The sequence below is a fragment of the Tamandua tetradactyla genome, chromosome 7 (assembly GCF_023851605.1).
Source record: "Tamandua tetradactyla isolate mTamTet1 chromosome 7, mTamTet1.pri, whole genome shotgun sequence".
In the NCBI taxonomy this organism is placed as follows: domain Eukaryota; kingdom Metazoa; phylum Chordata; class Mammalia; order Pilosa; family Myrmecophagidae; genus Tamandua; species Tamandua tetradactyla.
Genome location: NC_135333.1, coordinates 154,198,436 through 154,225,738, shown reverse-complemented (window position 1 = coordinate 154,225,738; position 27,303 = coordinate 154,198,436). Strand labels below are relative to the sequence as shown.

General features: G+C 34.9%; 1 protein-coding gene across 1 annotated transcript; it reads left to right on the top strand.

Moving 5' to 3' along the window:
• The first annotated feature begins 80 nt into the window (after window positions 1-80).
• TSPAN19 (tetraspanin 19) lies at window positions 81-26,013 on the top strand. The gene is made up of 9 exons (XM_077168147.1): window positions 81-93; window positions 6,892-6,985; window positions 7,082-7,154; window positions 11,173-11,297; window positions 17,524-17,598; window positions 21,523-21,633; window positions 23,389-23,526; window positions 24,487-24,570; window positions 25,945-26,013. Exons 2-9 carry the CDS (start codon window positions 6,920-6,922, stop codon window positions 26,011-26,013), a joined length of 741 nt encoding a protein of 246 aa, XP_077024262.1. The 5' UTR covers window positions 81-93; window positions 6,892-6,919.
• The last annotated feature ends 1,290 nt before the right edge of the window (window positions 26,014-27,303 follow it).

Genomic DNA, 27,303 nt, shown 5'->3' with positions numbered 1-27,303 from the left:
CGTTACAGGTGCCCCAGAAGGACAAACAACCTCGATTTTAATGTGTCAAGAACGCAACATCTTAGCTGGATGGAAAGCTAAAAACTTTTGCAGGTATGTTTTAATATTTAAATAACTTGGAAAAATATTCATAAAGAGATGACTGTTAAAAAATAATTACCGAATTAGAGGTGGTCAGACCTTTAAATTGTTTCTGAGTTGTCTACATGTTACATGCATGTAGTCTAATAGACTACATGTCTATTTTCATTCAGTGCATGTTAAATTTCCCATGTGTAAATTGTTCACGCCACAGAATTTAATCCTGAATAGTGATTTGTAATCTGGCAGCGATGGAACAGAGGGTAATAAATTGTTTACCTTCCATGAAAAAGTTTCTAAGCAAAGAAAAAAATCAATCATCAGTGCTTACAACAAACCTCTCAATGGATAGGGCGTGGGGGTAGAGAATTTTGAAAAATACTTTTCTGAACTATAAACGTTTTACTGTAAAACATTGACGGTGACACCCACTACTGTGATATAAAATCTGAGTTCTTACTATACACCATGCTATTTTATTGTGATTTAAAAATTCACCAAGTTTTTTTTTTTTTAGTGGAACAAATAATAGAGTGTGCAAAATGTGAAAAAAAAACATTTCTGACTTTAATTTATTAAAAGTTTGCAAACAAGGTATTACTTTTCAAGAGGAAATGGCTAAGTATTATTGTAGAAAGTATCTGCCATACAATTAGCAAAAGCAAACATTCAATTGAGCTTCTGGGAAAAAAATAGATTATATTTCCTGGTTACAGGAAACTTGTATTACATCAACATAAGAATTAAAATAGAGTGAGAAATTAGTAGACTTTTGATATTAAAAAATGTGCACTGTAGTGTCTTTTTAAAGAAAGGTAATGATTTTTGGAAAATAAACTAATCCTGGTTTCAGATCTAATTAAATTTAGGGTACTTTCATTGTTAACATGCATTCTCAAATGCCATTTTTTTCTTATTTAAGTTTAGTTTTATTGCTGATTCAAACTCTTCTAGAATTTAAAATTCCAAAGCTACTATTTTATATTGAAGCTTACATGTAAAAATATTAAAATTAATTAATTTTTGATTATGAAACTTTTCAGGCTTTTCCTCAAGAACATCAAATCCTTCAGTAGTCAATTCATTTTGAAAACTAATTTTAAGTAATTTTAGCAAATTAGTTAATTTTGAACAAAACTAACAACTCTATAAATTAGTAGTAATTTAACTAGAATATTACTAATTGATAACGGACAAAATGCAGCAAATATCTAAAAAATATATGTTATAAATAAATTAACTTCAAATTATTTTTTGAACTAATGTGTAGTGATTAGCAGAAATCCATTTATTTGCAATCTTCCTAGAAGTATAACTTCAAATTGAGTGTCTTAGTTTGTCATTTCCCTTTTAAACTGTCACTTTTTAAAAAAATAAACAACTTTATTTTTTTCATTTAAATTTTGCTAATGTTTTGAAATTATTTTCAGAGCTGGTTAGTTTATTGCCTATTAGCCTAACCCAATATAAAGGTTGTGAACATTTTTTTCTATTTGTTTTGAATATTTCCTACCTCTACCCCATTTTTGCCTGACTGGGACCTTGTTAAATATCCTTCAAGGATCATCTCGAATTCATCTCCTCTGTGAAACTTTCCTGTTCCCTTTGTTCCCCACCCCCACCCCCACATATACTTAACAGTTTCAGCTGAAGGATTTAATACTTGATTCCAGATCTGACTCCTTGATAGGATCTGTCTTGTTCATTTGTATATTCCCATCTTCTGGTATCAGAAGAACTTAAAAGCAATAACGATGAATATTTAGAGTATTATTTGACTATTTTTAAAAGTAATATTTTGGAGAGTCCTTCCTGAAGTGACCCTTAAGCAAAAACAGGTTAAGACAATGAAAGAAGTGTAAAAAATATCTATAGAGACAGAAAGGCTTGGAAAAATTCTGCTGCTTATGAACCTCTAGGAGAGAGAGGTCAGTCTCCTAAGAAACAAACTTACTCCTGTAAGGGAACAAACAAACTCCTGTAAACATGAGAAATACAAAACAGCTATTAAGCAAATGCCCAGGATAAGACAGGGGCCCACAGAGACAAAGCAAACCCTTCATGCTACACTCACTTTAGGCGGACTTTCCTGATAAAAGTGCTGAAGCTCAAAAAACTCTCTCTCTCATCCCCACCTGGTTCCAAAACCATGAAATAGATATCCAAAAAATAAATTCCAGGCTTACCATTTTAAAATACTGAAATGTACAGTGTGCTGAAAAAAAGTTACAATGCAAAAGAAAATCACAGAGAATTATGGCTCATTCAATGGAAGAAGGCTTAACCCAAAAAAGTCTTTAGAAATGTATATTAAGGATGCTTGAGAAGATGAAGGAAACTGCAGAGAAAGAACTAAATTATTTCAGTAAAACAATGAATGAACATATAAGAGTCTAAGCAAAGAATTAGAAATTTTAGAGTTGAAGGCCACAAAAACTGAAATAGAAAATTGCAAACAATATTTCAAGAGCACTTTGGAGCTAGCAGAATAAACAATCAGTGAATTTGAGGAAAAGATACTCAAAATGAATTCCGGCACATGAGCACAAAGAAACAAATTTTTTAAATTGGAAATAACCTAAGATAGCTATGGTACACCATTAAGTGCACCAATATACACATTTTGGAGTCATAGAAAGAGAAGAAAAAGAGAAAGTGGAAGAAGTAATAGTCAAAGCAATAATTACAGAGGACTTCTCAAACATAGCAGAAGATACAAATATGTAAATTCAAGAAGCTTAGAGAACACCAAACAGGATAATCATGAAGAAAAGTATACCCTAAGAAATATTGATGATACTATTGCATGCAAAGGGCAAGTACAGAGTTCTGAAAGCTGGAAAAAAAAAAGCAACATTGTTACATACAAAGGAGTCTCAATTAGATTGAGTACTGATTTTTCATCAGAAACAATGTAGGTGAATAGATGGGGGATTGAAATACTTAAAGTGATGAGAGAAAACATTTTTCAAGCCAAGAATTTTATATCCAGCAAGACTCTCTTTCAAAAATGGAGGAGATTAAGACATGCTTGCATAAACAAAAGCTGAGGATATTAATCACCATTAAAATAAATAAATGAATAGATGAATCACTATAAATCATCTATCCTTATAGCATTAAACCAATCCCTGCTATTGGACCACTAATTAGCTAGTCAAGAGCAGTATAACAAATGAAATACTATACCAGTTAAAAATTTAATTGGTTAAAGTTTTATTTAAGTTTTAACAATTATTTGTTTATAGTCAAAGGAAAAACAGAACTTCCACACTCCAAATATTTAAATATGACCCACACTAATTTGGTGTATTTCTTTGTATTAGCATGTCTTCATCTCCATTTTTTGTTATTTGCGGTTGTGGCTCAAAAGACCCTCATATATATGATCATCTATCCTTCACACTCTGAGCAAACATGGATATGGGATTCCTTGACTAGTTGCTTGGATACTCCATTGATTGTGTTGTAACACTTTGTTTTGAAATTACCATCAATATCCACCTTAGAAGACATGACAGAAATATGTTCTTACCCTTTTTGACCTCCCTATGTCATCTGATACCGTATTAAACATTTTCACTTCCGTTGGTTTCCATAGGACCATGTTTTGATTGATTATGTCTTACTCTATTAAAGTCTGTTTTTTAAATTAATCCTAATTGTGGTCATTCTCCTCTTTCAACCCTGTAATCACTTTTATCTATGCCTAATATCTCTTTGATTCCTTTAATTCACTCCCAACATCACCTTTTTATGGATGACACCCAAATCTACCCTACCCATTTATCTATGCTCCAGTGTACAATTCCCAGGGCTTATAGGACAAATTGTCGCATAGATACTCTCTACTACTGCAAACTCAATTATAAAAAATTGACACAAATCTTCTTCCCAAAAATTTCTTTCCCAATTTTCCTATTTCCATTGACTCCCTTTATTCTTATATTTTTCCCCTACAAAAGTCCTTCTGGACACCTTTGATTTCCTCCTTTCCATAGTTAAGAATATTGAAACTGTATACAAACCCTCTCCTTCCTCAGAATATCTTTTGTAATTGCCCCCAAACTCTGATGGGAACTTTTGTTTTCTACTCTCCCCCCTAATTCACTTCTTTCCTTCTTCCTGGGCACAAACATGGTTGTCTCCAACTGCTGCTAAATATGGCCAAAGGACCAAATCAATGCTAGTAAAATATACGCAGAAGGGAAGCGTGACTTCCACCTCACTTGGTGAAGAGAGTCTTGCCTGGTTTTACTTATCCTTTTCTTCCTTTTTACTGGTTGTAAAGGATGACTCCTACAGCAAGCTTGGGAGCTTTTATTAAACAGAATGGAGCAGACCCACTAGGCCAAGGTCCCAAGATGACTTCCTAGAAGAGAATCTGTCCACCCACCTTGGGCTGGGAGGAAAATAAATATTCATGGTTTTCTGCATTTGGGTCCTGTGCTGGTTTGAAAAGATGTATGTCCCCTAGAAAAGCCATGTTTTAATCTAAGTACCATTTCATAAAGGCAGAATAATCCCTATTCAATACTATATGTTTGAATCTGTAATTAGATCATCTCCCTGGAGATGTAACCCAATCAAGAGTGGTTGTCGAGCTGGATTAGGTGACAACATGCCTCCATCCATTTGGGTAGGTCTTGAGAAGTTTCTGGAGTCCTATAAAAGAGGAAGCATTTTGGAGAATGAAAGAGATTCGGAGAGAGCAGAGAGTGCTGCAACACCACGAAGGACAGAGTCCATGAGCCAGCGACTTTGGAGATCTTTGAAGAAGAAAAATGCCTCCCAGGGAGCTTTATGAAGCCAGAAGCTAGGAGAGAAAGCTAGCACTTGATGCCGTGTTCACTATGTGCCCTTCCAGCTGAGAGAGAAGCCCTGAATTTCATCGGCCTTCCTGAACCAAGGTATCTTTTCCTGGATGCCTTTGATTGGATATTTCTATAGACTTGTTTTCATTGGGACATTTTCTCGGCCTTAGAACTGTAAACTAGAAACTTATTAAATTTCCCTTTTTTTTTTTTTTTTAAAGAGAGAGGGAGGAAGGGAAGGAAAGACAGAGAAGGAAGGAAGGATGAAAGGAAGGAAGGGAGGAAGAAAGGGAAACATCTTTACACGTTTTCTTATTTTTTTATTATATTTTGTTTGTTTGTTTGTTTTTTACATGGGCTGGGGCCGGGAATCGAACCGGGGTCCTCCGGCATGGCAGGCAAGCACTCTTGCCCGCTGAGCCACCGCGGCCCGCCCTAAATTCCCCTTTTTAAAAGCCATTCTGTTTCTGGTATATTGCATTCCGGCAGCTAGCAAACTAGAACATTTCCTTTCATAAAACATCTTAGCCTTTATCCTAATTTACGTGCTAATTACTACCACATCAACACCCATGCCCTTATATTTCACAGCAGGATTAGTGCAGAGCTTTCTTATTCCCCTGTCGTTTTCCCCTTTCTCTTTCTCAAACAAGCTGAGGCTGGAACTTAGGGCCTAAGCTCCTGCTCAGGCTATAGGAAAGGATCACAACTTTTCCATATGAGGCAGTCGATGGAGTTGAAGCCAAAATATAGACCTCCTGCCTCTTGGGGAGAAACTGAATGAAAAGCCATGCCTCCATTGAGTGTCCCAGCAAAGCAGGCCAACACTAGATTGAGGAATAGGACAGAAACTGGGGAAATCAATGAGAGCTAGAGAGTTCAAAGTAGAGGATGGGAGATAATACCTAATGAGATTCTTTAAGACAGGGAGAAGAATGTTGGGAATTTTTAGAAGGAATGTGGCTTCAGAGGTCAAAGTAGATGGGGGAGTGCATAGCCTCAGACCCAAACCTCTCTTACCATTCCACTTTCCATAGCATCCTTCAGTCAACGAACATATTGTTTTCCTTCTGATTAGGGACAAATGGCTCAGATTAATCTTAATAAATCTCCTTTTATCATGGCAATTATGCATGACATGCATTAAAACATTATAAAGCTATGATAAGTTAAAAAATCTGTTACTAACTAGATTTAAAACAATAAAGCAGAAGAGAATACCTAGACCAAAACCCAAGCAAATTTAAACACTTCATTTCTAAAAAATGAAGCACCGAAAAATAATGCGGTAGGTGTTGGTTTTTCCATGAAAGTTTTAGGAATATGGGATACTGGAAAATAATTTTTAATTAAAGACAACCTTAAATTAGTTCCTTTCCTAACACTATATTCCAAATTAAATTGTAGACTAATAATATAATTAGGTTCATCCTTTAATTCATTCCACAAATATCTATTGATTACCTGTATGCCAGACCATGGAGTTATAATGGTGTACAAGGCCTACTCTAACCTTCAAGACTGAGTCGAGATGGGGGAAAAAAGAGTTTAGAAGGGGGAAAAAAGACAAAGAAATAGAATAATAGAGAGGCGAAAAATTAGGGAATGGCTCAATGAGGAACTAATTATTCTGGGAAAGAGGAAGGGCAGGCAGAGGTGAGGGAAAGATATACAGCAAAGATAAGTGTGTTAAGATTGGAAACAAAAACCAAAATATTTTACTTTCCAAAAACTGCTAGAATTTCAATAAGCCTGCCATTGATATGTTATACAAATGCCTTCTCAATCTCGACTTCCTCATCAAAAAAAAAATGCTGGTTAAAAAAAGCAGAATTTCAAGATATATTCAACAGATCCTTATATTCAAGAAAAAAAATTGTTATGCTGACAACTAATACGAGAAGAAAGCCGTGCAAGTAAATGAGATGAATACGCATAAGTATGTAAAGTTGTTATTTGGTGAATGTTTAGTAAAAGTTGCGGTTCTCTTTTTCAGAAATCATCAGTGTCCTGGGAGGAAAAGAATGTTAAGAAAAAACAAAATATTAATTTTTAAATACTTTTTAAATCTTATTAACGGAGCTTTCTTGGTAAGAACCTTGGTAATTATTTAGTAAAAAAAAAAAGTAATGCATTTATATAGGCAAATACTAAAAACAAGTAAGCATTGACTGTCTTTCTTGTAGGTTCTTGGACTTTTATTCATGGGAAGTGGTGCCTGGCTCTTATTAGGTAGAAACATTTTTTTTTATGCTTCAGGTATGTATTTATTTTTACCTTTTTCTCTCTAAATGAAATAAACAAGGCATTCAAACATTCAAGGCATTTAAATTTAAATAATTGCGTACGTGATTTATTCAGCAGGTGGCAGTATTACACTAAAATCCATTCCGTGTAATCTGATTTTTCCTCTGAAGGTCATTGTCAGTTTGTTCTAGAAAAACTTATTAAGATTACTTAATTCCAACACCATAAAGAGGAGACAATTGGGAGGAGAAAGCTAGGAATTTTGCTGGACAAGAGAGATAAGCGAAAAAGGAATTTGTGGATTGTTCTGTTAACTCTAGACCCTTGCAGACATGTAGACTCGAACAGATAATGGAAATCAACAGTTGTTTTTTTTTTTAATCCCCCAAGTTAAGTAATTTCTTTTAAAACTCAGTTACCATACTCTCACTATCACATGGTTACAAATAAAATATAGTATAGCCCAAATAGGAAAATAAGAATATAATTGAAAACTTTCAACTTTATGAAAATATATGTTTACATTGCCCCTATTTTTTCTCATTTTGTGGTCACTGTGGATAGAAATTTTAGAAACTAAAGATTATTTTCCTATAAATATGGTTGGTGAGAAGAAAGGTATCCCTTTGTTTTTAACAAGACTTTGAAGATCAGAGATTCTATGCCAAGGTTCAACAAAAACAACCCATGAGCCACATACAGCTGCTGCCTAATTTTTGTAAATAAAGTTTATTAGAACACAGCTGTACCCATTCACTTACATATTGTCTGTGGCTGCTTTTGTGATGCAATGGCAGAATAGTTAGGACCTAGATTCTATGTCCACAAAGAATAATCTATTTGAAATACTTGATCTGACCTTTTATAGGAAAAGTTTGCCAACCCCTGTTCTGTGATATATAGCTGTACTAATATAGAGTGTTTTGCTACAGATGTAAATAAACATAGAGGAATTTAATTTTTGGAGACAATGCTTATGGGTTTCTGGCATTTTTTTTTTCTTTTTTTTTTTGAGAATGAAGCACTAACTGCCCTTTTCTTCTGTAGCAGAAATCTGCAAATAGAAACTGTATCCCTCTCAGGAACAAAGGGCAGATTTGCTTACTTTCCAATACAGTAAAAATAATATCTTCCTGAAGAGCATAGGACAGATTTATTTGCAGCCTGTTATAAATGATTCAAGTTTTCTAAGTTCAGAATTTCTCAGCTATGATGAAAATCCTCTGCATATGGAGAATCCTCCCGGGCCCCTAGAAACTTGGGGGACCAGGGAACTGCTGCAAACCTGATGCTCGCTTATGCTCCTTGCTATACAAGTTATAACGTCTTTTGTCTCTGTCCCAGGAGCCTCCTGTCTTCTGCCAGCACCCATGAAACTGTGTTAGGCTAACTTATTGGTTTGTAAGTAGGGTAAAATTTCAGACTCTTTGCAGTTTTAACACTTGGTTGATTAACAACTATTTCTCAGTTTTAGTCATTAAGGGTAAATCTGTGTTTTTTGACAATTAAAAACATGTTTACTTCTAGTTTATTGTAGTCATTGCTGTCTGACTGTAGGATAAATTATAATGGACTCACTTGTGTAATTATAGTTATACACAGCTGTATTTTTTGCAGAGCCCACTTTCAAATATTGTTTTCAAGGACTAATAATTCTATGAAACGCATAAGGCTTTAATTAAGGTCACAAGGGATTATCCTTTTGAATAGCTATTATTATTTTGCTAATAGCTGTCCTCTGTTACTTGTACTTGCTTATTAGCTGAATTTATATAATAAACTCTTATATTGGAGAAGAAGTATAAATAAAGTGATCTCATTAACCTATCCCATTAAACTAGAATGTTGAGTTGATCGATTCCAGAAAATTGCCAGGCTCCAGGCTAAAGTTCTCATCCTGTACTGCCCAGCACAGAAGCCAATTTCCACATGCGACTATTTCAATTTAGATTAACTAAAATGAAATAAATGTCACTTCTTCAGTCACACCAGCCACATTTCAAGTATTCAATGATCACATACAGCTAGAGGCCTTATTGGACAGCACAGGTATAGACCATTGCCATTCTCTTAATCATTAAATATATGGCAACAAAACCCCACATACACTATAGAGCCATTTTGTAGTAGATATAAAGAAATAAAAATACACTTGTAAAAGAAAAAGCTAAATATAAAAGTTTACTACATAATAAAATAAAGTGCTACCATATATTGAATAATTCAGCTAAATTTCAGTTATACCTAAGTACCTGATAGCTTTAGTATCTTCTATTTGCATACTTTGCTCATGGAAAAGTATTCATGATGTCTGAGTGCATTAGAGGTTTGTTAAGAGCAGATGGGTATGTGAAGCTCTTATGAAAAGTTTTCTGTCTCTCTCTTCCCACCATGACAATAATAGCTTCCACTTATTTAGTGTTGACCCTGTGGCAGGAACTGGGCTAAACACTTCCCATACGAATTGTATAATAATTAAGGTGAAACAAAAACCATTTCCTTCTCTTTTTTTACATCCCCTCCATCATTGACTTGACAGATAATTCTCATTCACTTGAACGTGCTTGCATGTGAACGTACTTGCGTGTGCAACTTTAAATTAATTTCTTTCTTTTTAAGTTATTTTGCCCTCACCTTTCCATTCATAGCCCCGCCACAGCACCTAAGATCCCCATCTATGCTCTGCCACCACAGTAGCCTCTTAACTTGTGCTCTAACCTCCTTTCTCAGTCATCTTTCAAATGCCACTAAAGTAATTAATTTAAAATGCATTTTAGCCATGTAGCTCTCCATTTAAAATTTTTCTCTAGCTCCCCATTGCCATGATTTAAAAACATAACACATATATATTCGGCATCTTCCACATGCCAGGCAGTGTCCTAGAGAGCTGGTGATTTAGTACTAAACAAGAAAGATAAAGTTCCTGTCCTTATGAGTTAAAATTATAGTGAGGAAAACTAGAAAACAGCATACAAGATGCCCATAATTTGGGCCTTAGAAACCTTACATACTTCAAACTATACTTGCCAACAAAACTGGGTTTCCTCTATACACTAGATTGTTTTATGTCTCAGCATGTTTCCACCACCCAATGTGGCTATTTCCAATGATAATTTAAAGCTTAAGCTCCAGTGTTAGCTTCTCTAGTAATCTTATCTAAACTTTCCCATGTGTTCCCCAAACTAAGATAGGCACCCCATCCACTATTGTGTGCTGTCAAACGTTTGACAGATGGCTCGGGGATGAAGAATTTTGATTTATGGAGTTTACCAATTTCTGTGGTATAAATACTCCTTCAATAGCTAATGTCAAGGTGCCAACATGAATTCATTTGGCTTATAAATTTCCTAAACATTTAAAAATTGCCTCCCATAAACCAATACAAACTGCCTCCAGCATCTAATCCAACTGCCTCCAGTGTTTTCCCATAAAACCCAATGTATATTTCGTCCATTCATTTATTCATTCTTTTTTTTAAATCATATTTGCTGAACCCTTTTTGAGTTCATAGTCTGTTCCATCACATTAAGCATTCAATAGTCTATTAGCTACATGCATTTATAATCTATAGCACTAAGAACTTATGGTCTAGGTGGGAAGGGAATACAATACAGTATGAAGAGTGAAGAGAGCCATGTTAGTATGTTCAGGCTGTTATATAAGGGACAATTACCCCACATATGTTGAGTACTCAAAAAATTTTAATGACTTTTTAATGAATAAATATATAAATATTTGAATTACAAACATAGAAGAGATCACCCTAGAAAGACTCCATGTATCATGAAAGACAATGAAGATAAGATAATGCTAAAAAGAGCTTCTGGAATTGAACAAATTCCAAATTATATCAGCAAAGGAAGAAAGATTTTGCTAAGGGTCAAAGTACAGAATGAGATAATAAAAAAGTAAGAATACTAGTGGCTTGGCAACACTTCCTTGTGAAAACTTTAGTTGCTGCATTTATTATTAAATAGAAAACAAACAGAATGTCACTTCATAAAAAAAATCATTTTATGGTTTCCTACAGATGAAAATAATCATTTGATGATATGCATTTCTCATATGTTGATTGGAATTGGATCTGCTATCGTTCTTCTTTATGTATTGGGTTATTTGGGAATTAACAAAGAAGTTAGATGGCTCCTGATTCTGGTATGTATTTTATTAATAGTCTGAATTTGTACCTTAGATATTGAGTGTCAAAGTCACACAAATGAGCAAAAGTGATTTATGTCATGGTGACAATGTAGTATAATGTGACCTTGAGGATAATCTTGACCCCTCCAAGATACTTTTTTGTAGGATTATCTTGGTGATCAAATCTGGAACTCAGCCTTGCAAACTTAGATGTTTAATTTTCAACATAAAATGGATAAGAATCCATCTCCTTAGATGAACTATGATTTACTAAACTTAATAGGCTAACGATTAAACAAATATGTTAATTGCAATGAGCAATATCACTTACTATGATGGTTTGATACAGTATGTACCCCAGAAAAGCCATGTTTTAACCTTGATCCAATCTTTTGGGGCCAGACCTGTTGTTCAGGATAGAAAACTGGTTATAATACTTGCATGAAGATGTGAGACCCAGTTGTGAGTGTGGCCTTTTGATTAGATAGAGACATGATTTCACCCATTTAAGGTTGGTCTTGATTAGTTTACTAGAGTGCTTTAAAAGGTGAAACATTTGGAGAAACTCAGATCAGACCCTTGGAGAATGGATGCTTTAGAGTTGGTAGAGACATGATGTTTGGAGATGCTTAGAAAGCCAACAGAGCCAACGTGAGACCCAGATGTTTGGAGAAGCAGGGCCCAGCAGACATTACCATGTGCCTTCTCATGAGGTGCTGAGCAAGCTTGAACATGGAGAGAGTCAAGGGAAGCCAAGAGGTAAAGCACAGCCCCAGAGAAGCAAAGTGAGGAATTAACCCCCTCCAGAAACAGGCTAAAAGAAATGGAGCCCAGGAGCAGTGGGCCAGCAGATGCCATCCATATGCCTTACCAGCTTACAGTGGTGTTCCAGATGGCATCACCCTTTCTTGAGTGAAGGTAAGCTCTTATTGATGCCTTAATTTGGACATTTTTATAGCCTTAAAACTGTAAACTCACAATTTAATAAATTACCTTTTTAAAGGCCATTTTATTTCTTGTAAATTGCATTCTGGCAGCTTTAACAAACCAAAACACTTACCAAGGAAAAGAAAATATGTCTAGTAGTCAACACATTTTCTCACTATGGGTGTGCCATGTGGGAAGCTAAATTGTAATTGAGATCACAGTTTTTTATTTAACAAAGAGTAATATAACTGGTGAGAAGACCAGACTCTGGCATCTGGCTAGCATACCATCTCTCCCTAGGCATGAAATACATAAAGATAAATTATAAGCAGGAGTATAGAATTGAGCACTAATCATTTCTATACATGTGGCAGGTATGAATCACTATCCACAAACTCAGATGAAATATATCTATATAAAGATTGAAAGATAGATATTTAAAATTATCATTAAATCAAATTTTATTTCACTCTTCTGCAAGCAGATAGGAAATTCAACCATAGTCATTTTGTCCCTTGCCTACTAGTCTACAGGAAGAGTGCAGAGATTCTACCCCTTACGTAGTACTAAACTTCTGGGAGGTCCCTCTGGACATTGGTTATTTGTACATACTGCTTACTCCCAGGGCCCTCACTCTCCCAGCCTACATGGTCCCTTCACGTTCATGCATTCTGCTGTTTGAATGGCCTGGTATGACAAAAGTGAGGCTACTATTCATTCAGTGTTTGCCAGTGCAGGCACACTAGTGAGACTGTATGAGGGTTTGGTAAATAGCTACTACCTCTATTCCTTCTCCCACAGTAACCCTCTCCTGAGACACTCAGATCTCCCTAATGAACATGCGATGAAAGGAGTCATTCATGCAATAGGGATCAGTTGCTGTCTACTGTTAATAACTGGTATCTCATATTATTTCAGTATTACTCCTGGCATAGGCATTTTAGGTAAAGCTAGAGACCATAAACTCATTTCCCTCTGGGGACTTGGGGCTTTCTCACCGGCATGCTGCAAGAAACACAAACACTGGCCCGCACTGCTCTGGAACCCAAAGACTTCCATCTCCCAACCAGTATCTCAGAATTATTTTAGTCAAGGAACACAACACAACACAAAAGAGAAAACCACACTCTTTTCTTTTGGTCCTCCAAAGCCCTCCCACTCTTTTCAAATCCTATCTTCCTCACCTTCCAAGACATTTCATATAATTTTCTTAATGGGTTTAAGATTTTGGAAGTGAAAACCAGGATACAAGTAGCTTACAGGAAAACCTTGATTTTTCTCCTTGCCACATATTTCTGTTTAGGCAGAGGAGACAGTGCCTTCTACTAGTGAAGGTGTTGGGCATTAGAAAGAAAGCCATACCTGAAAGAGAATAAATGCTCACCCCATTGTGGAGAAGAAAATAATTTAATCACGATCTTGCAAGAATGGTCACCCAGCTGAAAAATGGTGGCTGGTGCGCCAAACAATAGAATTTCACAGGGGATCTTAAACCTAAGCCTAACACACAGGCCCCTCCCCTGTTTCTCTGTTGGTTGGATACTCCAGAGGTTACAACCTATCCAATTGTCTAACTTATTCAAATTTCCAGCCGAAGTTTCCTGCTTTTGATTACGCTTTACATTTCAATGCCACTGGCCGTTACTTATTTAAACTTATTTTTACCTATTTGGTACCAATTCTAGGCTTGTGTCAGAGGCTCTCTCCTTCCCTGCCTGCAAGACTGGTTTGAGCTGTCCTGCAGCCCTTTTCTGCACCATCTCGTGTGAAAACTAAACTTTATTTTTACATTGGGGAAGCGGGGGAAACCACAGGAAGAAAACAGAAGCATCCCAGAAATTTCTATCCCCATGTGATTCTGGACTGCATCATAAGGAATAGATATGACACTGAGTCCTGACAGGTTAGGTCCTGGAGCCAAGACACTCAATTTCCCTTCTGGACGCTCCATGGAAGGACACTCATGACTCTGTTTCTCTTCTCCTCTGGACTTAATAACACTTTTTTGATGAACACATTTTCTCTTTCACCGTATTAATTCATGTAGTCAAGTTATAGGCGAATCTTATAACAACTCTATAGCTCAAATGTAATTTTTCCTACTTCTTTGCATAACTCTATCCAGCATCAAATGGATATTAGTTTTTAGTGTAACTATTAGGGGGCAATTTTACTTTCCTTTTTTAAAAGTTCTTGGGCAGACTAGTGATCATAGCAGCATCATTTACAGGCATTGAAAGGTGAAAACAACTTGTGTCCATCAACAGATGTATGGATAAACAAAATGCAGTAAATACATACAAGGGAATATTCAGCCCTAGAAAAGGAATGTAGTTCTGATACATGCTATAGCATGGATGAAACTTGAAAACATGCTAAGTGAAATAAGCTAGACACAAAAGAACAAATTATGATTCCACTTATGTTAATTATCTAGAATAAGAAAATTCATAGAGATAGAAAGTAGATTAGAGATTATCAGGGGCAGGGAGTAAAATGGAGAATGGAGAGTTATTGCTTAGAGATTCTGTATGGGCTGACAAAAATATTTTGGTTGTACAAACTTGTGAATGTAATTAATGCCACTGAATTGTATACTTATAAATGATTAAGAGAATAAATTTTACATTGTTTGTATTTTACCACATTTTTTAAAAAGGTTCTCAGGTAGTAACTCATTGTGCTCTCATAACTATTGATAGCACATAAATAAGTACACTGAATTTTTCTTATAACTGTAAACATCTACCTGCAGTTAGATGTTTGTGATTTGAAACTCTCTGTACCCCAGAAAAACAAATTAAACCATTCCTGTGGGTATGGACCTATTATAAGTAGGATCTTTTGATGAGGCGCCTTCAGTTAAGGTATGACCCACTCATTCAGGCTGGATCTTGTCCTCTTATTGGTGTCCTTTACAAATGGGATGAATACAGAGAAAGAGAGAGCCATGGAAGCAAGACATTGAACTCAATGAAACTTAGAAGAGAAGAGAGCGAGAGAACATCAGATGCCACCATGTTCCTTGCCATACAACAGAGGAGCCGAGGATCTCCAGCAGTCTTCAAGAAGAAAGCATGGCCTAGATGGTGATTTGATTTGAGCATTTTTCTTAGCCTCAAAAATGTAGGCTTTAAGCTATTAAATTCCATTGGTTAAAGTCAATGCATTTCATGTTATCTGCCTTGAGCAGTAGGAACTAAAATATTCATATATAAAAAAACTGAACATGTGTCAAAGATTTTATCTAGTTAATGAGCGAAAGAGTAAGAAATAACAACTGGTTGAAAGGAGAGTTCAATTTGGGAAGATTCATATTTTCTCTACAGACCTGATTCATTTGCATTTCTATGACTAGGAATCATTTCTTTGCTATGGACAGGAAACGTTTGCATTACTATCAGTTCTATAAAGTAACTTCTGTCTCTATGGAGTTGTAAAATAGCCTAGCAGCTGAGCCCCCAGTCTTGGGGTTTGTTCACATAAATCTTAACCCCACAAAAGATAGGTCAAGTCTACTTAAAATTTAGGCCTAAGAGTCACCCCCAAGAGAGCCTCTTTTGTTGCTCAGATGTGGCCTCTCTCTCCAGCCAATATGATGAGCAGTCTCACCACCCTCCCTTTCTCTGCGTGGGACATGACTCCAAGGGGTGTGGACCTTCCTGGCAACGTGGGACAAAGATCCTGGAATGAGCTGAGACTCAGCATCAAAGGACTGAGAAAAACCCTAGAATGAGCTGAGACTAAGCATCAAGAGATTGAGAAAACCTTCTCCACCAAAAGGAGAAAGAGTGAAATGAGACAAAGTGTCAATGGCTGAGAGATTCCAGAGTCGAGAGGTTATCCTGGAGGTTATTCTTACGCATTAAGTAGATATCACCTTGTTGTTCAAGATGTAGTGGAAAGGCTGGAGGGAACTGCCTGAAAATGTAGAGCTGTGTTCCAGTAGCCATGTTTCTTAATGATGATTGAACAATGATATAGCTTTCACAATGAGACTCTGTGAATGTGAAAACCTTATGTCTGATGCTCCTTTTAGCTACTATATCAACAGAAGAGTAGAACATATGGAATAAAAATAAATAATAGGGGGAGCAAATGTTAAAATAAATTCAGTATAAAATAGTGGTAAATGAAAGTGAGGGGTAAGGGATATGGTACGTATAGTTTTTTTTTTTTTCTCTATTATCATTTTATTTCTTTTTCTGTTGTCTTTTTATTTCTTTTTCTAAATCGATGCAAATGTACTAAGAAATGATGAATATGCAACTATGTGATGATATTAAGAATTACTGATTATATATGTAGAATAGAATGATTTCTAAATGTTTTGTTTGTTAAATTTTTTTTAATTAATAAAAAAAAAAAGTAGCCTAGCAAAAGATAAAGGCCCACCTGGGAAGGGCCACTGAACAACTATCTTGCTTTTGAAAAGACACCTAGCAATCCATTTTGATCGTTTCAAAGCCGTTTGCAATTTTTCCTGCCTCTACCAATCCCTTATTAATGAGAATTAATAAGATATTATATGTGAAAGTAAGTAATATAAATCTGAACTTCTAACTAGATATAAAGTATAATAACCATATTTTTACATCTCTGAAAATAAGAAAAGTAATTGATGTCAAGTAAGCAAGTTTCAATTGACTATTTTAAAGAATTAAATGTTTAAAATATGTGAAAATAATAGTAAACCATAACTAGTTATAGTTTAGCTGGTAAATATATAGGTTACTGACTACATTATTTCAATTTTAAACAACATGTATCAATATTTGCTTCTATGATGAAAAAATGGAAGTGGCCTTGGGTTTAAAAACAGAAAATGGCCTAATAAATGAGAAAATCATTTTTGTTTGGCTTTGGACAGAAGTGTTTTTAGATTTCAAAGAAAGTTCAGGTGTACATTAACTTTATTATAGCACCTGCTTTACCCTTCTTCATTGTGGAATGGTTTGCAAAGTAGGTCACAAATTTAGTGAATTCTTCAGTTTAACAGAATAATATGTCCAGATAGTTGAATTTCTGTCACTGACAGATTTTAGATCTGAATTTTAAGAAAATATCACTAACAGCTCCATTAGACCAAGTAGTGTATCAAGGTTCTCATGAAATACTATAATTTCTTTCTATCTTACTCTTGTCCAAATGTTCATTGATTTTTTGTATGCCCTTCTATTTCAATAAAAACTAAATGATACATATGTATATTTTAAAACTGCATATTTCATATGATGTCTGTTTTTCCATTACTGTAGCATTTAAAATATACAATGGAAACATCTTTGTCATCTCTATTTTTCTTTCATTTTAGTATGCAGCACTGTTAATGTTGGCTTCTAGTATTCAGGTGGTCCTTTCAGCACTCATCGTCACAAAGAAAGAGGAGGTATGGAAAGTATATCCTTATCAGTCCATCCCTTTATTAAAAGCTTAAAAAAAAAACACTGGATACCTTAGATTATTGAGACTGTTGATCCTATAATAAAAGCCAAACATAAATATCTTTGCAGGAGAAACAGATTCAGTGGAAGCACTAGACTTTTCTATAGGAAGAGCTCAGGGCTCGGTTTGAAAAGATGAACTAGGGGAACTTGTGTTTAATTTTGCTTGTGTAAAGTTGAGAAAGTTTTGGCAATACTAAAGTGAAGGGGAGGTGATACAGACTGCAGAAATCAAGTTCTACCCCCCGTCCCCACAGCCCTTGTCTAGAACTACTGACCCAATCTCTACATTCTATTTTATTTCTTAGTGAAGTTAAGATGGTACAAGAAATATGTTTACATATGTACTGATTTGTAACACATCAATGTGGTAGATTGAAATTATGCACCCCTCAAGAAGCTTGTTCTTAATCTAAATTTGTGCTCTTATGGGTATACATTTATTTGTAAATAAATTTATTTACTGAAGATGTTATTATTAGCTAAGGTGTGGCCAACTGCATGAGAGTTAGTCTTAATCCATATTACTAGAGGCTTTACAGAGATAAGAAATTGGAATCCAAAAGTCAGAGAATCCCACACAGGTAGAATCCAGAGGTTACCAAAGCAGACACAAGGAGAGAGTGATACCCATGTGACAGGAGGTAGAGATGTAAACCAAGGAACCTCAAGGATTGTGGCAAATCAGCACCAGAATGCTAGATACCATTTGCCTTGCCAGTGCCTTCGTTTTGGACTTCTAGCCTTTAAAGTTGTGAGCCAATAAGTTGTTGTTTAAGCCAGCCTGTTGTGTGGTATTTGTTATAGTGGCCTAGTAAAACTAAGGCAATCTATTTAGCAATTGCATACAAGAGGGACTAAGTGATTCCAGCATTTCAAGCAAGTAGGGTCACGAGTGAATAAATTGATTAAGAAAAACAAGAGTTATATTTATCAAAATAAAATTTTAAAAAGCACAGAACAGATGATCTGAAAAAAACCTTTGGACAGCAAAACTTAACTATTATAGCCATTATTTACTCCTCATTCTTTAAGGAAATTCAGTGTTTCAGTTCAGTGAAATTTTTGTCTATTTAGAAATCAGCAACTTTCTTAACAGCCATGAGTGTAGATCCTCATTTGTAAAATAAGGTTAATATAAAATAAACTAGCAACTTATAAAGTTCCTGTCATGGGAACTTTATAATACACAAGAATTCTCTTACTTTAATTAATTTTGTGGTTCCTAAGTCTCTTTATAACTGGAACCCTAAGTAATGACCAACCCCCAACAAGTTATTTCCTCTTATATACCAGTGCTCTTCAACCTCATTTGCTCTCTTGTGCCTGGCATCTGTGCTGGGTGTGTCCTCAGCCAGGGCCTAGTGTTCATGGCCTGGCATTTAGGGCTGGAAGTTATTCTCTTCACATCTAAAATCTTTTATGTTAGTATGCATGTTTATATGGGGTGGAGTGGAGTGGTGTTTATGGGATAATGTCAGCTGCAGGAAGTGGGTGAGGATCTAGAAACTGATTTTGGTGGTAAAGTACCAGCACTCAACCAATTGGCCTCTAACATTTGAACCCAGTGATGGTACTTGAATGTAACACATAAGGGCTCTCAACACAGTGTAGCTCGTACTACCTATACATCATTCTCCTACTCTTCTCTACTTATACTAAGAATAACAATTGCTGTTTAATAATAATGACCATGTCCCAGAGGCTGTGATAGCTCTAAGCACTATATTATTGATCCTTACAACATTCCGTAGAGATGTGTAGTGAGTCCTAATGTATAGGAAAGGAAACTAAGGCTTTGAGAGGAGAAGCACTGGCTCAAGTATTACATGACCAAATGACAGTGCCTGGGCTGAATGGATATCAGTTGACTCCAGAGCCAACAGCCTTGTTTGCTTTCATCTGATTTCTACATTCAAACTAGATTAAGCTTCTATGAGCCTCTATGTCTTTAATGCCATTTACACTACCTAACTCATTGTTGGAGATAACTAGGGCTTCAACAGATACTTGTGAAATTGAGTATGTGTAAGGGAATTTTATTTCTATAGGAGTCACATAGGTTATGTATGAAAGTCATTCTTATGTACTAAGTAGTCATTCATATGTGCCCTGGGCCTCCCAAAATGCTTCAGAGGCTTTAACCTCATTTACGAGGACATACTTTTGCTCCCTACTCACAAGAATAGAAAATGGGGGAAAAAACCACCATGATCTATTCTAAATGAAAGTTAATATAGAAAAATAGATTTTAAATGCCACTTCACATGATTCTAATCTTCTCAAATATATTAGCTGATAGATATATAATTAACTGTGTAAGAGTTTCACTTCTATATATTTTATACTTATTGTAATACTCCTATCAGTTATATAGTTTTCATTATTCAAAGACAGCATAATACAATGAGAAAGTGTTTGACCAGAATTCAAAAACAATTTATATATAAAAAAGTTTCATTTACTCTTCCTCCTTCGTGTAAACAAAAGCAAATAATTAAATTCCTTGAGTCTCTAACTTTTTGTTCATAAAAAGGAATAGTATCCTTTATTCCTACCTTTTGGTATTATTGAAGACCAAATTAGAAATTAATTGTGAAAGTTCTATATGCACTTTTAAGTACTTAAGTAAATTACTGTTAAAATTTATCTACCTCTGAAGAATCTAGATTTTGATATGGCAATTTTTCCCCAAACATTCAGATTTGATAGTTTTCATGTCAGTATTGTTAAAAGGTAATTTTAAAAATGTAAAATCATGACTCTTGTACAAAAATGAAATAGACACATGTAAGTGATTTTATTAAACCCCTTAATTAATGGGGAGACCAATAAGATATTAAAACCAGTTCAAAGGAGATTTCAAAAAGAAGGCACATATATAGACAATCATAACAGATGCAAAACCAGCTGGGGGGAGATGGGTGGACCCACTGCACCCCTCATCAGGAAAAACTCATTTGCATTTCTATGACAAGAATCATAGAAATTACAATAATTTCCTACAATTTACAAAGTTGTAAATGAGTTTACTTAAATATAACTGTCTAAGTTTGCTAGGCTGCTGTAACAAAGCACCGCAGACTGGTTGGCTTAAACAGTAGAAATTTATTATCTCACCATTCTGGAGGCTAGAATTCTGAAGTCAAGGTTTCGGCAGGGCCATGCTTCTTCTTCAAGGAGAGAATCTGTTCCGTACCTCTTCCTGGCCTCTGGTGGCTGGCTGGCAATTCATAACATCCCTTAGTTTGTGGCCACATCAATCAATCTCCACCTCTGTCACATGTTCTCCTCTCTCTTTCTGTCTCTCTTATTTGATTTGTCTCAATTTCCTCTCTTTTTAAGGATACAAGTCATATTGGATTAGGGCCCACCTAATCCAGTTTGTCCTTATTTTAATTAGCAACATCTTCAAAGATCCTATTTACAAATAAGTTTACCTTCTCAGGACTGGAGAAGGGCCAATGAGAATGCCACTCCCAGACCCTCATTGAATCAGAGAACTGAGAAAACCTGTTTTTTTTTTTTTACTGAAAAGACACTCATTTTTTGTTGTTCATTGCAATGTTTTCACAATTTTTCCTGTGAGTTTGAAAAGAAACCTAGAACCTTTAACCCTTTAGGAGAATAGCACATAACTTCCTCCCTAATCATAAAATGAACCTAACATATTCTTCTTATAGTTCACCAGATAAAACCCACATACCTCAACACTCGCTGAGATTACTGAAAATAGTTATAGGGGAGGAGGGAGAAAAAAAAATACCTAGAATTAAGCAGAAAATAGCAAACCAAAATAGACTGTTCTTCTGAGGAACCACCAGGGAAAATTTCTCTCAGATTTTCCCTTTTGATACATTTTTCAACAGGTCTTCCATGTATGGCGTGATAAAATGAATTTAGTCATTTCCAAATACAGATCTAAAAATTTGCCTGAAGACATATCCAGAAGGACTATTCCAAATGCTTTACAGAAAACAGTAAGACGGAATTAGTATAATTAAATGCTCCTGCAGGGTGGCGGGGAGGACAATGAGGTGAAGGGGGAATAGACAGAAGGAAGAGAAGTTCTTGTAGTATTTCCAAGCCAACTGGGTGGAATGTCATTTTACTCCATTTACAAATATTGACTTTTATTCTATTTTTTGGAACTTCGATCTTCTTTTCTGGGTTAAGTGATGTGTATTTTAACCTGGGTCAACTTATAAAAGTGTTGATGGTTCTCTGCCAACTGGGGTCTGCTGTGCTGCATGGGTGGGAGATGAACTAAGCAGCAGTCTGCATCGGGAGCAGAGTAGAATGGTGGTTCTCATTGGAACCTGAATGCCAGGATTGCCGCACTGGAAGCTTTGCAACTGTGGACAAGTATCCTTCTAAACCTCAGCTGGCTTACTAGTAAAATGGGCATAACAACTCCTCCTTCTGGTTGGCAGGAATACAACTCCCTGTCTTGGATCTGGGACTCAGTAAGCGACTAATACTTGTTAGCTAATGTTGTTAGGATTATTATTTCACAGTTCAGATCGAGTAATTTACTCAGGTCGCACAGCTAATAACAGTCAAAACCAGACAATCTGGCACCAGATTCTGTACTCTATACTAGATGCCTCATATAAAAAAATATTTATTACTTTTACAACATTATAACAAAAATACCTTTTAAGAGAACTGAAATACAATTAAAAATATAATTCCAAATGCTTTCACTTGACCTATTTTTTTCTGATGTAATTCGTTCATGTATTGAGTGTTTAGACTGCATTATAATTTGCAGCAGAGGACTGAACAGTTCCACATTCATAAACTGATAAACAAGAAAACAGCTCTTTGTAGACCTCTCTATTATTAATAAGATCCAGTTTATGGTTACTAGCCATGAATAGAGATATTATGTGCAAATTTAGTTGGTTAAACTAATCCTCAATTTTTCAATATCCTATATCTGAAGCACTATTTTATTCATTCAATATTTTAAAAAGATTGTTAGTCCATATAGCATAAGTAGTACAGATGCTATAAATTTCAATAACAAGTTTAGAAAACAATAAAATAACCACTTCAACTTTTTCGTATTTCTTAGGTGAAAGAATATATGAGGCCATTCTTTCTCATCCTCCCAACTCAGTTTGATTCCAGAATCAGCACTGAAAAGGAGACATATCTTAGAAGCTGGATAATTTCTGTGACTATTTTTATCATCATTTTTGGCCTTTGTGGCAATTTTTCACATAATACAAAATTGAAAGCTAACATCTCACATTAATTTTAAAAAATGAGAAATAACCTTGACTCTCTTTTTATGTATATTAAACATAAAAAGCATATTCTGGACAAATACAAAAGAAACTGATATAGTTAGGAGCAAGATATGGCGTAGGTAATTGCCTTTTGCATACTCTAATCCTAAATATAGATTTTAACTTTAATAGATCAGGTATAACTTCCATCCTGGACTCCCATTAAGATAAAATTCAGGTATAAAAGTTTCATTCAAGTCACAACCCACTACATATGAGTAGAGATCTTTAGTTCTGATTAACAAAAACAATAGCAGCAAAAATAGTGGATTAAACAAACAAAAATACTTATTTTAAAAATTCAGTACATTTCAATAGAGGATAAATTAATAAATTTTCTTTCTAACAAAACCCACTATAATATGCATAGGAATCATATAATTAACTGTATTTTGAATATTTCATAGTAAAAGTCATAAATCTTTTTCCTCATTCCAGTGTTGTGGCCAACACAACTACACAGACTGGACAAAGAATAAAAACAACGAAAATGCAGAACAGGTGCCATGTTCATGCATGAATTCTACATCAGGAAAATGGATTTGTGGTGAGCCACTGAATGCAACCTACCTAGAGGTAAAGATAACTCACGACAATCCCAAGTGTTTAAAATGCTTTTTTTCCCCTTAATTTAGAATTCTGAGCAAGTTTTTTTTGTAAAAACAGAGTTATTCCTGGTACTTAGTTTCTTAATTTATCCAATCCATAGTTAGATGAATTGTAGTATTATTTCAGGTATATATTATTCAGGTGTATATATTTAAGGTATAAGTAAATTAATTAAATAAACTGGGGGGAATGTGATCTAAGTAATCCTGGAACTGGGGATACCATCAACCTTTCTCTCCAACCCTCCAACCTAAAGCCTTGCAGATAGAGGAGGCACTTTTGGCAAAGCTCAGGTGTGTAGGATTGGTTGTGGAGCTGCAATACCATAAGTAAAGGGGCAGAAGCATTGCCAAAAACTGAAGGGAGAGGACCCTACTAATGGTGTTTGGGTGGATGTGGTAGAAACAAGAGTAAAGCTTATATAAGAAACAACTTGTATTTACAAGTATGGGATACTGGTAAAATAGAGATTTCCATCCCAAGAACTGCTTATACTTTGTATAGTTTAAACTGATGTATCTTAAGTAAAATTATGTACTCTAATTTGAAGAGTATACTTTCAATTATATAGCCCATTCATAGATAAATAAAATGTTATGTTTTTTTAAGAGCTTCTCCTATTTGGGAAATAATCACCTTAAGTGGTGGATTACTGTATGCCCTGCTGAGTTACAAAGGTCTGCAGAAAACCAATTCCTTTCCAAAACAATAAATTTCTGACTTTCATTACATTTTAGCACTTTAACAACTGAAATGGCCTGCTGTCCTATGAAACTCCCTAGACTATAAATCTGATCTCAAAGTAGCTATTGACTTTTTATTCAGATTTTGGGAAATTATTACTCTCTATATGTCTCCTCTTTGGCCTAGAATTATCTATACGACATTTCCATCTCCAAGTCAATTTAAGTAACTTCTTTTCCTTAGAGTTGTGAAAATAAAATCAAGACATGGTATGATGCTAATGTTTTAACATTATTTGGAATTAACTTTGGAACCTTCGCTTCAGAGGTAAGCATTTGCTTATATGTTTAAAGAAAAAAAAATAAGTGTAAACTATATGATGCTAATGTTTTAACATTATTTGGAATTAACTTTGGAACCTTCGCTTCAGAGGTAAGCATTTGCTTATATGTTTAAAGAAAAAAAAATAAGTGTAAACTATGCAGAATAGACTGCAGAACAACCAGGTTTAGACTCTGATCAGTTAAGTCAATCCAGGAGAAAACTATTCACATACAGGAGGGGTATAGGTCCCAGCTGGAAGGGATGTCCTTAAATCGGTCAAGTGGGTAGAGCCGGCTGATAAGCAGTCTTCAGGCAGGTAGTCTTGTCATTGTTATGCAATATAAAAATGATAATAATTTATATCTTAGCAGGATGAGCACCATGATGGGCAGTTTGAAGTTGGCATATACCTGAGATCTAGGCAGATGTTTGACTTCAGTAAAACTTACTATTGAACCATAATTTCATTCATTCAGTCATTTGATAATTTGGAGTTGGGGCTTGGATACTTACTTTGTGCCAGGCACTGTAACTAATATTGGAGATATAATAAGAAGCAAAATGAACACAGTCCATGGACTCAGAAGATACCACTAAGAAACTGCATTAAGAAGCAGGCCTCCATTATCCTGTTTCTTCTGGGTTGTTGATTCAAAGAAGCAGCAGAAGTGGGTAGATTATTATGACTATAGTATTGCAATGAATAGATAATGTATTATTTAGTCAGAATAGGATTCTGATATTGGTTTTGATTTTCTGTTGCTCCACAAAGCCACAGAGCCAATCCTTAAATTATCTTCATCTGGTAACAGCTTTAGTTCCAGAATCATCATAAATCAAGACATGTGAATAAGCATCAATATCATTCTTTTGAAATGTTTATTCTCTACTTATGTTCATGTTGGGGTGTTTTAGGCAAGACTGAAGTGTATGCGTGGGGTATAATATATGTACTCCATTTTACCTTCTAATCTTTGCACACCACTTTTCAAGATCCTATACCAAAATGAAGCAGTTTTGTAGAATTGAGGGCATAGCTAAAAAGATGATAACCAAGAACCAGATAAGCAGTTCATCAAGGTATACGTCTAACAGTCTGCTCCTTAATTTCCTTTATTCCTGAACTTGGTATCAGGTGAATTACTCTAGAATACTTTGCAGACTTCTCATTTACAATTCTATTGTAAGTTCTTTTCTATTGTGAGTAAAGATTATAAATCCAAAATCTTATTTGCAACCCTATTCTGAGATGTTCCCACCTTCTATGATCCCATTCCCCATTACAATATGCATTTTGACAATTATGTAGCAAGCGTTAACCTTAAAATTCATCTTATTGATTACATTTTGATTAATCCTTATTGCTTTTTCTTCCAGATTTTGCAAGTCTCATTGACTGTTGCTTTTTCCAGATGTATCAAGAATAGAATATATGCAGAAATGTGATCTATGACTTTTGATTTGTCCAAAAGAAGCTTGTTTATTCTCAAAATAATCATATGAGTCTTTATGCCCTCCAAAAGTTTTGAATTACATTCATTAAGTAGTTAATCAGTTACTTAATTGACCTAATCAAGACAATAATTATATATAATATAGAATTATTGAGTGTTATAATAAAGCACCCCATGAAATTTTATTACTTTGGTTTTTCAAAATAAATTCTTCAGTTCAGAACACTACCTTGATTTATTTTCTGATAATTGGTATCATCTGAATTCAGATGGTATCATCATATTTTCTGAATTCAAGATGTAATGAAGTATTACCATATGCTTTGAGTTTCTTATGTGGAGAAAATACTTGGATGTTGTTCAGAAAAAATACTAATTTAGCAATCTATTGTAATGTGAATATTACATTTGAAAATCTTAAAAACAGTACTGAATTATTGGATTGTTTGAAGAATGAAAATTTACATGACAGTGACCTCTAGAGTGAGTTCATCATTTACTTCTCTTTTCTGCTAATAATTGGAAGTAACTAATAAAACAGAAATTTTAGAGATCTGGATATACTTTGGCAGCAATAAGATAATATAAACATAACAAAGAATTCTTAACTGTAGCAAAAAAAAAATTCTAAATGATTACTCAATCCCTATAGTCTTTCTTTGTTTCTCTTTTTCCATAAATTTTATTCAGTAAGTGTATACACAATTCCCTGAACGATTATCTACCTTTCTTGTTTTCCTAACAATGATATTGTGAGATCAAAAAAAAAAAGCAAGCCCTTAGAAAAATAAAAAGTGCTATATTAATGTGAGGTGTTATCATTCTTGTCTTTAATAACTAAAGGCTGTCTTGACCTTGAGGAACTGAAGAAAAGAGAGATTAACTAAAGATCCCCCATTGCTCCCACTCTTATAGGAAGCTCACTTTTATGCACTAATTCAGTCCTATCTCTTTTTATTCCATCTCTTCAGAGACTTTCAGCTTTCAGGGGCTTGTAATTTTTTTTTAAGTCAGCACAAAAGAAAATGAATAACTATTTTCTCTTAAATGATCTGTAAATAGACATACCTTCTATTCTGTGGGGAAAATATCCTTGGGATTTAAAGCTTTTCTTCAAATTCCTCTTTTCTCTAAAATGTACTACAAGAACACACTGATACCAAAAAATCCCTGTCCTATGTAGAAATTAGAAACCAAGTTAGTGGTAATAAAATAGATCTTATGTTTCAGTTTTGCATCAGTTTATGCAATTTATTCACAAAATGTATACACCGCTGATTAA

Coding starts and splice junctions, on each gene's coding strand:
- TSPAN19 (XM_077168147.1), top strand. CDS start 6,920: ATGTTAAGAAAAAACAAAATATTAATTTTTAAATACTTTTTAAATCTT. Junction 6,986..7,081: donor TTATTAACGGAGCTTTCTTG/GTAAGAACCTTG, acceptor TCTTTCTTGTAG/GTTCTTGGACTTTTATTCAT. Junction 11,298..17,523: donor TTAGATGGCTCCTGATTCTG/GTATGTATTTTA, acceptor CTTTCATTTTAG/TATGCAGCACTGTTAATGTT.